Here is a 12,501-nt window from a genome sequence, read left to right as displayed (position 1 = left end):
GGCCTAGACCCTTCTAGGCCCGAAACGTCAGCCTTCCTGCTCCTCTGATGCTGCTTGCCCTGCTGTGTTCATCTAGCTCTACACGTTGTAATCACACAGGTCACACCAGTTACCGATTTAAATCAGGAAGTAGTATTTTTTGATACAATAGACATTGTTGAAGGAGAAAAATGACAATTCAGAATAATCATATTTGACTCAACTGGAATGAACTTATTTTTTGTAAGCTTTTATAGAATTTTATTCTAGTTGGTTAAAGCATAATATGTTTTAAATCAGATCATTTTCTAATGAAGTTGTAATCCATACTTTTCAACAACCAATCATGCCCATTATTGACATAATGAGGTTCTCTGTAAAGTGGGTTGGTAATTTGCTACATTTGTGTGATTGTGCTAACGTATGTTCCTCAAACCGTCAACAGATACAAAATAGGCTCAGTAAACATTGGACACTACCCCTCCCCAAATCTTAATACTGTTAGTCTAATTATAAATTTTCCAATTTTAGCTATGTATTATCCCACAGCATTTAATTCAATCATTTACATTTGGCCGTGGGCTGCTGAACACGGACGAAATAATCATTTCAAAGAAGAAATCTTAATTCTTACTTCTGAATGGATGGATTTCAGTCGACAGTGTTTTTGATGAAGCGGTATTTTGAGAATGAAATTACTTTAGAAAGATACAGGTTCTTTTTAAAAAGTAATTGGTTTCAAAAATCTAATATGTATTGAGGATATCATTGCATGATGTGTGTACTACATTACATGACGTTCAGGTACGGCATTTGCTTTGATGGAAGGCTATTAAAGTATTGGCTGTGTATTATCTCCTACAATGTTTGTACAATACACGTGTTACTTTCCACAACTGACTGAAAAAATTGTTGGCAAAATACACTGGACAATCATCGATAACTGATATAAAATATGGAACGTGTGCTGTTCTTTAATTGAAAGGAAATAAATAAATCGTTAAGGCGAGACACAGCAAAACAACACACCACAGCACACAAATTCTACATGGTCACAGATAAGACAGACCTTCCTCCACCTCTGACCACTGCTCCAGAGTATTTTCATTGTCTTCTTCTGCATAATATCAACAAAATTAACATTTAGATTTTAAAACTCCTCTCAGACAGGTTTATATTTTAGCTGACTGGTGAAAACAAGTCTGAAGAATTAAAAACTGATTCCATAGCTCCAGATTCAAAATGAAAATGTAATCATGACAGCATAAAATATCAGAATTGCTGTATGTTCCAGGAAGCATATCCAAGTTGATTCACATTGGTTTGCGAATGTACATCAACTGATTTGAACTATTCAAGAATAAAGCACACTTATGATTACAATGGGAAAATTATAGCTTTTAATGTTTTCCCTGTCATGAATCATAATGATTGTGACTTGCCGTAACCTGCAGGGAAACCAGTGGAATTACAAACTAATTGGGCTATTTCATCGGGACAGAAGTGGGGAATGGGGAGGACAACAGCTGAACTTAGTGGAAAAATTCCATAGAAAATTTTAAAAATCAGTTAACACTACTGAGACTCAAAGAATAAAAAAAATTTAAATGTATCTATTTACTAAGGAATAATCAATTAATCAGAATACCGCACCACAATGTAATTTAAATTCTAAAGGGCATATTCCATTGCTGGAACTTCCATTCTACACCCTAGTGTAAATCAGGTAATATTTAATTAGTTGTCCATTATCCTTTCCAATTTTTCTTTCCATTGAAGCCAAACTAATTCAGCTGAGTTGTGTAAAGGGTGATGATTTGACAGCCAAAGTTTATCAGTTATGTCCACTTATATGAAGTTCATGTCTGTTCCACTTTGACAGAATCCGAGTGCTGATGCAATTGATTTTATTTGCAATCCCTCTACAATTTATAGATCAGTCATAACTAATTTGTAAAGCATATACTAAGCATGCACTGATTTATAACCTTATTATCCTATTCAGAATTCCATTATACTCCTGACCCGGGCCTTGTGGATGGCAAATAGAGAAAAAGTGCTTCACTTCAGAATTCCCAGCTCTAAAGGAATTAATACTGGAAGTTCCATCATCATAAACAGCAAGCATTTCCACTTTAGTCGTTCAGACTAACAACAAGTTAGTGATGCCCTTTACTTTTGGGAAAACCAGACAGGAAAACATTTCACCAACTGGAGTCATATTTATATGCTTCGTCCAAGACACTCCCTCCATCATAAGGTCAGAAGTGAAGATGTTCACTGATGGTTGAGAATTTCAGTTTCATTTTAACTCCTCCTTCATGCATGCAGTTAGGTCTGGACAATTTTAAATCTTGGACTGATGAATGGCAACTCACATTAAAGTCACACAATGCCAAGCAATGATCACATCGAATAAGATGAAACTAACCACCACCTTTAACATTTATCATTAACATCATCACTAAGAAACCAGAAAATTTACTGGCTCAGTCACATAAATATGGAGGCTGCCAGAGCAGATCAGAGCTGGGAATTCTGCAGTGAAACACTGCCTCTCCACAGACTATCAGCTATCCAGAAGTACCAGGTCATGACATGATGGAATACTCCCAACGGGCCTGGAAGAGTGCAGTTTCAATAAAGCTCAAGAGGTTCTACACAGACAAGACAAATCAACCTTCTTGATCGGTACCCCTACCACCACCTTCAACATGCTCTCCCTCCATTACTAATGCACAGTGCATCATCTACAAGATGTACAGCAATAATTCAGCAAATCTCCTTTTGACAACATTTTCTAAACCCACAAACTCAACCTTCCAGAACAAAAAATGTAGTAAGAACACAGGAAAGTTACCACGTGAAAGTTCTCTTCCAAATCACATACCATCCTCACTTGAACATATGTTGCTGTAATTTCATTGCCACTCAGTCAAAAGCCCAGAACTCCCTCCCTAATAGTGCTCTGGGTACATGCACACCACATTTCCCATAGCAGTCACCTTCTTTGAGGCAAGAGGAGAGAGTTGGGTTTTAGCAGGCAAGCATGGAAAATAAAGAAGGGGATGAAATCTTGCAACTGGGATGGTTGGTCCCAAAAGGGTGTAGGGCACCCTCTTGATTTAAGAGCCCCAGTTTTCCTTCCTGCATTTTCTAAGAAATCATTCATCCAAAAGAAACCTTTGCATGCTGATCTGCCTGCCGTCGTCCAGTGATTACAGTCAGTGGAGGTGGATAGAGCCCCTCTATTGCCACTTAGTTAGGCAGATAATAGCCTCAAAACATCTGAAGGTGGTTGGTAAGGATGTGGGCTAAATCCTTGATATTTAACTGCCACCTTCTGTAACCCTACCCTCGCCACTCATCAGAAACAAAACTGGTAGGGGACCATAAATTCCAGCCTCTGAGAGAGATTTGTTCATCATACTGGGTTCAGAGAATGGTCCTGTACGAAAAAGACAGACCTGAAGCCATCATGGTCTTAAGCCTCGGGTCTGAATTAATAGAGAATGGCAGCCACAGGGAGCTCATCAACAAAGAACTTGAAATGTTAATCAGTAATAGATATTGACTGATAACTTTAAGGGAGAAATCTGATTTCAAGCTTAATCTCATGAGAATAACCTGGCTTGCCATTGACTGAATTATTACATTACTAATGACAGCTTAATTTACAATTTGTACCAAGTCCCTAGAATTCTTAGGGATCATCAAATTATCAAGTGCATACTTCAAATATTAAATATTTGAAAAAATACATTTTATACGTGTGTTTATATACACAGACATGCCTGAGTGTGGCCTTTACTATGAATGGTTTATGGTCTCTAACCCACACTCCTTTTCCAAAAAAAAAGTACTGCAATTGATGCTACATGGTTTCCTGCCCATTCACACGCAATGAATTCCTCGTGGAAAGTTCCCAATCCTTCTTTTGAATTGTTGGATTTGTACAATTTTTATCGATTATTACATTTGTAAGTTCTGCTCTATTGAGTTGAGAAAGGAAAATTAAAATTGCAATTACAGGTAATTCTGGACAACTGAAACCACAGGCAATCTATTGCAGGTGTTTATTTCTGCAGATGAAGCCCGCAAAGGCTTCTCTACATAAATAACTTAATTTCTGTTTACAAACCTTCATAAAGCTCAATTCCTTCTTCTCCATTGTCTGGGAAGAAAGAAACAGGAGAAAATGGAATAAATAAAAGAAAAAAATGAAAGGAAAAAGGAACATCAACAAATAATCTTTAACAGATCAATATTAGGGTAAAACTGATCTGCTTCCATCCTTAGAAGGTACAATTCTTTGTCTCCTTTCTTACGGTTAGCTTTGCTCCATTTTAATGCAGAGGTAGAATTCAATGTCTTCCCAGGTAGGTCTGGAGGTATGACTGATTGGAGTTGGGGGCATTTTATCCGATGAAAGAGTAACATGAGGAGACACCACCATCTTCCCACCTCTGCCCTGGCCAAGTTAGAGGTGGAAAGGCTCATGGATGGCCTTCCTGAGCCACCGCTATTTGAGACCCTCATGTGGACAATGAATACTGATATTATCCACTATCTGTCTGTGAGGAAGTCATTGTAAAGGAATTCAAAAAGCAGAAACCTGTCAGATTGACCTGCAAGCTCTTGGGGCATGTAGGTCCTTCATTCAAATATACTCTGAGCTTGATCCAAGGTCCTGCACTGGTAAGATGGGATCAGGAACACAACGAGAATAAATACAACATCCCACCCCTGGCCATTGTTGCTGACTGACTCCCCAACCATCCCCACTCGGCACAACCTGCAACCATTGTCTTACTCCCAATCTGCCCACACTTGCCTGTTGCTTGGGACCTTTTGACGTTCATAGGCCTTGGATGGGTGCATCACTGGTAGCTGCCTCCTCTCCTGCTGGCACTGCCTACAGTGAGAAGTTGTTGAAACTTTTGGGAGCCAGGGGAAGGCCTGTTGCTGTTTACCTAAGTGTCCAATGGGCATAATATTAGGCAGATCTTCCCTGAAAGGCGCAAGCTAGGACACTTGCCAGATCTCCAGCTGGCCTTTGAGGTCCCTGCTGCCTGCATAAATGAACACCCAATATGAAGCTTCTAAGAAAATCAAAGAATTAAATTTTTGCACTGTGGTTGTACACATCCATCCTAGGACATCTGGATTCTTCTTACAGAAATAGTGACACTCAAGTTTATTTCTGAACCCCACAATTAGCCATGTATGCAATATTGCAAGGAAATACAAATAACCTGAATGACTTATGAGTCTTTTAAGTTAATCTGAATAATAAATGAACAGGTATAATTAATTAGTTGCAAGCTACCAACACCAGTTATATCATAAAATATGTTATAGTATATGTTATTGCTTATAATTGTTACACGCTGCATATTATATATTGTCTATATTGGATATTTCCTATAACAGGTAGCATATCAGCAATTCCATTGAGTGTGCAAACTCTTTTAATTCATTTCAGTTTGTAAAGATTTGTCAGCCATTCAGCTTTCAAATAAAACTTGAAAGCATTAACAATGAGCAATCCTTGTTTTGCAGCTTTTCAACATTTCCAAGCTCTAAAAGTAGCCTACTCATCATCAGCCATTTGACAGAATTACACAACAATATTATGGTAGTCATTACTTACTTCTTTCCAAAGATCCCTTTGATGGAAGCTGTGGGAGCTGCCGGCCTCTACGTCCTGCCATTGGTGTGCTGGTTGGGCTTGTCTGGACTGATCCACCACGAAGATGTGACCTGTACAATTTTTTTTAAAAATTGGTAATTATTTTTGTCAAAAAAAGTATGCTTTCAAAAATAGGTGGGATGCACTTGGAGAAATACACTTATTGACCCTATGATTAAGACTTCATGGGTATATTTTAAAAATATCAAGTAGACAGAATCAAGCTACAACTATCAGTTATGCATCACAGTAAAGTAATTTTAAGCAAATGTATGAATAATGTTTTAAATGATCATGGCACTTCAAAACTGAACATCAGAGCAAACTGAAAAACACTGCAGCATGTGAAAAAAATCCCTTTAAGTAAGACAGATTGTTGTAATCTATTTCAAATCAGTTGGTTAACAGGCAGGAGATCCCTTACCAGTACCAAAAGAAAGTTTAAATATAAAAGTTACAGAGCAAAATTTAATACCTTGTAGTACAAGAGGCAATATTTCATAGCTCTGTAATTTCTCCCCAAAACTGTACTTCATAACTGGAAGTTTAGAGAGACAAATCTTTGCCAAAGTTTTGGAATCATAAAGGCATTCAGTACTCAGAGGGTCAAAGATATTTTCAAATACAATATAACAATTGGTCACAGAACAGGTGCCTTCTGACATAACACAGAAGGTGGTATTGGCGAATGTGTCTTTGTTATGAGTTTAGTTTATGAAATGTCTCAGTTGATTGAAACCTTCTATCTGTGTACCTCATCAAAAATCAAAGCATGGTGATACTAAAGTAGTCCTATTTGTGTCCAAGGGCAATAAAACCATTGCAAGCAGGCAGAAATGAGTAGATTTTTAAAAAATGGGAGATAAACAATGTTCAAATAATAGCAGAAATGGTTCAGGAAGGGTCATTATTTCTGAATGATTAAAGGGAACAACTTATGTCTTTCTATTTTAGTTTGTAAAAGTTACTGGTTATGTTGGTTAACTAAATTAAGCTTGTGAAGATAGAAAGCTGGATATTACCTCAACAGTTTCAAATTAACTCCCGTTTAATGACTACACATAAAATGCTAGTTGTCGATATTTACTTTATCTGCTAATAATAGGGACTTTCCTCCTCCCTGGCAAGAACTAGGTATCCACTGCTATCCTTAAGATTTTATTTACACATTATGCATTGTGATAGCCAGTTGCAATTAATGAGATGACCAATATATTGAATCACATTGGTACCAAAACTTGCTGAGATGAGGTAACAAGCAGGTTAAGAACTGCATCCAATTCCTTTTAGTGATCTTTGAGCTGCAAGAGAAAACCAGGATAACCACAACATGCTTAAATTAGCAGATTTTCCAGGCTTCTGAACACAGTGTGATTCACATAACAGATGCTGCTAAAGAATGTTGATAAACAAATGCATGATGCCCACACCATTATATCCACACATGGATACAAATGCTGTGTTTATGTCTACAAATAAAAAGGTTAGTACTGAGGGCTTCTAGTGGCTACTCTATGATGAAGGGAGACATCACTCAACTACAGGAAAATTAAAGGGTGAGTTGGCACGGCGTGGGGGCGGGTGGGGAAAGGCGATTAGTCTGGCAGTTTGATGTATCTCTTTCACCTCGTTAGTGCAGGTGAGGGAGGGGCAGATCTTCCCGATGTTAATGATGGCATCGATCGCATGACGTTTGTTTCGGCACGTTCTGAGGATCTGGAGCGGGAGTTCATCCGCTCGAGTACAGGTCGTTGCTCTGATGGTCTGGATCTTTGATATTCCTGTCTATCAGTTGCCTCACGATTCCTGTAATGTCAGTCAAAAAGCCACTCAGTTGAACTTTAACCTCTCAAAAGCAAGTGTTCATGACATGATTGTGAACCTCTGGCCTTATCCAAAGTCAGATTTATTTAACAGGTGAATGGCTATGCACAATCTTGAGAAAAAGACTTAACCCCACCACGGTATTAAGACATGTCACCTAAACCAAAGTAATTGCAACCATTGAGACTGGAGTTCCAGATGTCTTTTGTAGAACTGAAAGAAATTATGTATTAAGTTAAACAAAATCTTGATTTATTCTATCGAACTTCTGATATAACTTGACATAAAACAATTTTTCAGAGTACACCTCTGTGATGGAATGAAACAGTCTTGAAGGAAAGTGTTAAGCCTAGTCAATCAATTGGCCTTCAGTAAATAGAGCTCGATACCAACAGATCCAAAAACTGCATTAGATTACACAAAGCGCTATTATGTGGTTTAGACTCAGAAAACAAAGTAATATACACAGTCATTATTGAAAACACTCATCTTTGAAAAAAAAAGACAGTCAATGTCAGGGAATATTTAGTTATTTGTTACAATATAATCTTCAGCATTTTCCCAAAAGCATTCTTGAATCCAGTGAAATACATTGCATCAAAAACAGACCTGCTTTACAATACAGCATTTCATAGTGACGTTTGAAGCAATCAAAAACATTTTACACTCATTGTTCAGAACACTTCTGACTCCTCAGTAGGCTTTCCACTCTCTTTTCAAACCTGACCTCTCAAACCTAGCGTACTTTTAGTGAGTTTCCAAAACTCCACTCCAGCATTTGAAAATAGTATGCGGGAGCAAATCAGATCTTTGTTTCCTGGTTAAGAAAGATTGAACGGACAAGCCCAGCTATTACCAAACAGTCTAATTTAGGTGTGCTCCTGCTCTCTTTTAAAAAAAAACTCTCCAATTAGTCTCACTTCCCTGTACATTTTTCATAGCCTTGCAACTTAATTTTTGCCTTCAAGTGTCTATCCAAAGGTGGAAAGTTAATGGAGTTGGTATGCTTAATATGGAGCTGTCATGTCACATGTCAGTCGAGGCAGGTTCCTACAGATTTGTTTAACGAAACCATTCTAGAGTTGCTACAGACTGGACCATTAACCTAGTAAGAGCTATACTCGTAAAAATTGAGCAAAGGAAATAATATTCACAGGTATGAACCTTAAAAAAATGAATGTGGAATCATTTTAAAATGCTATGGAGCAGCCTAAGGAAATTCATAAGCAGCTACAAACTGCTCAGGTGCCAGAGTAAAAACACACAGTACAATGAAATAATTGCCAACTCAATCATCTTACAACAGATGCATCCTTTTTATCAAATATTATTAATGTTTGAGCATTACTAAATTTGATTCAGTGTCATTTTGCTGTTCTTGAGACTAATTTACACTTTAGCCCCTACTAATTAGGACCAAGATATCACTCTAAGTCAGAGAAAAGGGGAATTTCTGATTGAGAGCACTAATAAAATACTGAGGATCCAAGTTAGCAAGGTTAATAAAACATAAAAAGGTAAGAAGGTAACAGCAAATGTTTTGGTACAAATATTTAAGAGAAATATAATGGCAAAGGGAATTAGGACCATAAGTATGAATCTCAAATGGAAAATAACTGCAGACTGGTCGACTGCACTCTCTTCCACATTTATGTGGATTTGCATTTAGAAAACGCTTTTCATGACCACTGGATCTCTCAAAATGCCTTAAAGCTAATGAAGTACCTTTGAACTGTAGTCACTATTGTAATGTAAGAAACATAGCAAACAGAAATATGATCATAATCAAATTATCAGCTTCACTGACTGAAGCATAAAATTGGATAGTATACAAAGCATAACGTCTTGTTCAAATAGTGCCACGGAAAGTTGACAAGTAAAAGCCTTGAATGAGCAGTATCCCGAGTTGTTTTCTGAAGTGATCAGGAAAGCTCCCAAGGAGTTGTCAATTATATATCTAATTAACTGTGTTCTTAAGCCAAAATTCTGGCTTAAGCAGTTAGGAGATGGTTGACCAAATGGTTAAAAGAACAAGAGGACAATGGGAGGTCATTGATCAATGAAACAAGAGTGAAACTGAATAGCTGCTGCCCTCCTGATGCAAAAGGCTTTTGCTTGAAAGTCCTGAGTGTGCTTTCAATTGCATTAAAGGTGATTTCCAACTTGTTGGTTCACTAACTTGTTGATTTTACTAACCTCTGATGAGGAAAAAGAACCATGCATGTTTCAGTTAAGATATCATGAAAGCTGTGATAATTTCTTCATTCTACAACAGTTACATCACTTCAGTCCTTGACTCCTGGCATGAACCTCTATTATATCTACAACCACTGCTTTCTGACCATGCACATAGAGGATTCTATGTGATAATCTAAAAATCTGGAGCCAGTATCTCTCAGAGTATCAATCGTCAATGCTTCCCAGATCAGATTCCTTCCCAATCTGATAGCCAGATGCAGCATAAACTAACGAGAGGGGAAAGCAGGTGATCTTGCATGCACTAATCCTCTTGGAGTAAACAATACGTGTCATTACTGAGAAAGTTATCACTAAGGTCATAGTCAGAAACTACAGAAAATTAGAGTAGTCTCATTCCCGATCCCCCTCCTCATGTGCAATCGCCCACTCATTTCATCTGATTTTTATGCTGGAGATGGTTTCAGATGTCCAAGAAGAACAGCTTAAACAACTAGCAGAAGAATAGCAAAAAGACAGTGATCATGGAAATTTCACTCTTGCTGCTACCAGCCCAGACATTAGTACTGCAAGCAATTTAGAAGGTAACACAGAGGTAAGGATCTGCATATAATGAGGCCAAAGACAGTGCAGCTGTGAACGCACCAGTGGGTTAAGCGTTCTACTGCAAAGGACTCAGATGAGGGCGTTGAAAGAGCAACTTGCAGAGGACGATTGGCGGAAATCTACAATTAAATATTTTGGTGCATTGGGAATCCTGCCAGTAAACTTGCATTAAATGAAAAAGAGAATGAACAAATTCAGCACCAACTTGTAAAAGGGGTTTCTTTGCAGAGTTAGAGCCAATTATAGTCATAGAGCTATACAGCATGGAAACAGACCCTTTGGTCCAACTTGTCAATGCCAACCAGATACCCTAAATTAATCTAGTCCCATTGGCAGCATGTGGCCCATAGCCCTCTAAAACCTTCCTATTCATATACCTCCAGATGCCTTTTTAATGTTGTAATTGTACCTGCCTCCACCAACTCCTCTGGCAGCTCATTCCTTATGCGCACTACCTTCTGTGTCAAAACGGTGCCCCTTAGGTCCCTTTCAAATCTTTCCCCTCTCACCTTAAACCTTTGCCCTCTAGTTCTGGACTCCCCCTCCCCGTGGAAATGATCTTTGCTATTCACCCTATCCTTGTCCCTCATAATTATATAAACCTCTTATAAGGTCACCACTCAGCCTTCAACACTCCAGGGAAACTCACCTTAGGCTATTCAGCCTCTCCCTATTGCTCAACCCTCCAACCCTGGCAATATCCTTGTAAATCTTTTCTGAACCCTTTAAAGTTTCACAGCATCCTTCCTATAGCAGGGAAACCATAACTGAACACATTATTTCAAAAGTGGCCAAACCAATATCCTGTACAACCACATGACCTCCCAACTCCTACACTCGATGCACTGACCAATAAAAGCAATCATATCAAACACCTTCTTCACTATTCTGCCTACCTGCAACTCCACTTTCAAGGAACTATGAACCTGCACTCCAAGGTCTCATTGTTCAGCAACACTGCCTTCCCAAAATGCAGCACCTCATACTTATCTAAATTAAACCCCATCTGCCACTCCTCAGGCCATTGGCCCATCTGATCAAGATCCTGTTGAACTCTGTGGTAACTTTCTTCGCTGTCCACTACACCTCCAATTTTAGTGTCATCTGTAAACTTACTAACCATACCTCCTATGATCACATCCAAATCATTTATTTGAATGATGAAAAGCAGTGGACTCAGTACTGATCCTGCGGCACACTGCTGGTCACAGAGCTCCAGTCTGAAAAGCAACCATCCACCACTACCCTCTGTCTGCTACCTTTGAGCCAGTTCTGTATCCAAATTGCTAGTTTAACCTTGTTAACCAGTCTACCATATGGAACCTAGTCGAACTCCCCACTGAGGTCCATATAGATCACGTCCACTGTTTTGCCTTCATCAATCCTCTTTGTTATTTCTTCAAAAACCTCAATCAATTCAGCGAGACATAATTTCTCATGCAAAGTCCTTGTCTTTCCAAATACATGTAAATCCCGTCCCTCAGGGTCCCCTCCAACAACTTGCCCACCACGGATATCAGGCCCACTGGTTTATAGTTCCCTTGTTTTTCCTTACCACTTTCTTAAGTAGTGCCACCACATTAGCCAACCTCCAGTCTTCCAGCACCTCACCTGTGGCTGTCAATGATACAAATATGTCAGCAAGGGGCTCATCAATCACTTCCCTAGCTTCCCACAGAGTTCTAGGGTAGGTCCTGGGGATTTATCCACCTTTATGCATTGTAAGAGGTCCAGCACCATCTCCTCTGTAATATGGACATTTTTAAAGATGTCGCTATTTATTTCCCCAAGTTCACTAGCTTCCATATCCTTCTCACAGTAAACGCTGACGCAAAATACACATTTAGTATCTCCCCCTCTCGTGCGGTTCCACACATAGGCGGCCTTGCTGATCTTTAAGGGGCCCTATTCTCTTCCTCGTCACTATTTTTGCCTTTAATGTATTTGTAGTATCCCTTTTGATTCTCCTTAACCCTATTTGCTAAAGCTATATTACATCCCCTATTTGCCCTCCTGATTTCCCCCTTAAGTATACACTACTGCCTTTATTCTCTTCTAGGATTCAATCAATTTCTGCTGTCGATACCTGACATACACTTTCTCCTTTTTCTTAACCGAAACCTCAATTTATTTAGTCTTCCAGCATTCCCTATACCTACCAAGCTTGCTCTTCACCCTAACAGGGACGTATCACCTCTGGACCC

General features: G+C 38.8%; 1 protein-coding gene across 3 annotated transcripts in view; it reads right to left on the bottom strand.

The window, feature by feature from the left end:
- Positions 1 to 12,501, bottom strand: part of LOC109916756 (regulating synaptic membrane exocytosis protein 2-like) — a 913,938-nt gene that overhangs the window by 227,412 nt on the left and 674,025 nt on the right. For 2 of the 3 annotated variants that reach the window (XM_048595803.1, XM_048595804.1), the window contains 2 exons: positions 7,298 to 7,477; positions 5,633 to 5,742 (listed from right to left, as the gene is read on the bottom strand). In XM_048595803.1, coding sequence (XP_048451760.1) covers positions 5,633 to 5,742; positions 7,298 to 7,477 — 290 coding nt within the window. Of the gene's footprint in view, positions 1 to 1,048; positions 1,097 to 4,120; positions 4,154 to 5,632; positions 5,743 to 7,297; positions 7,478 to 12,501 lie in introns of all 3 variants that reach the window. The other variant, XM_048595802.1, reaches the window with a different exon arrangement.

Source organism: Rhincodon typus, chromosome 4, assembly GCF_021869965.1.
Source record: "Rhincodon typus isolate 14 chromosome 4, sRhiTyp1.1, whole genome shotgun sequence".
NCBI lineage: Eukaryota > Metazoa > Chordata > Chondrichthyes > Orectolobiformes > Rhincodontidae > Rhincodon > Rhincodon typus.
This window is presented reverse-complemented; position numbering and strand designations above follow the sequence as displayed.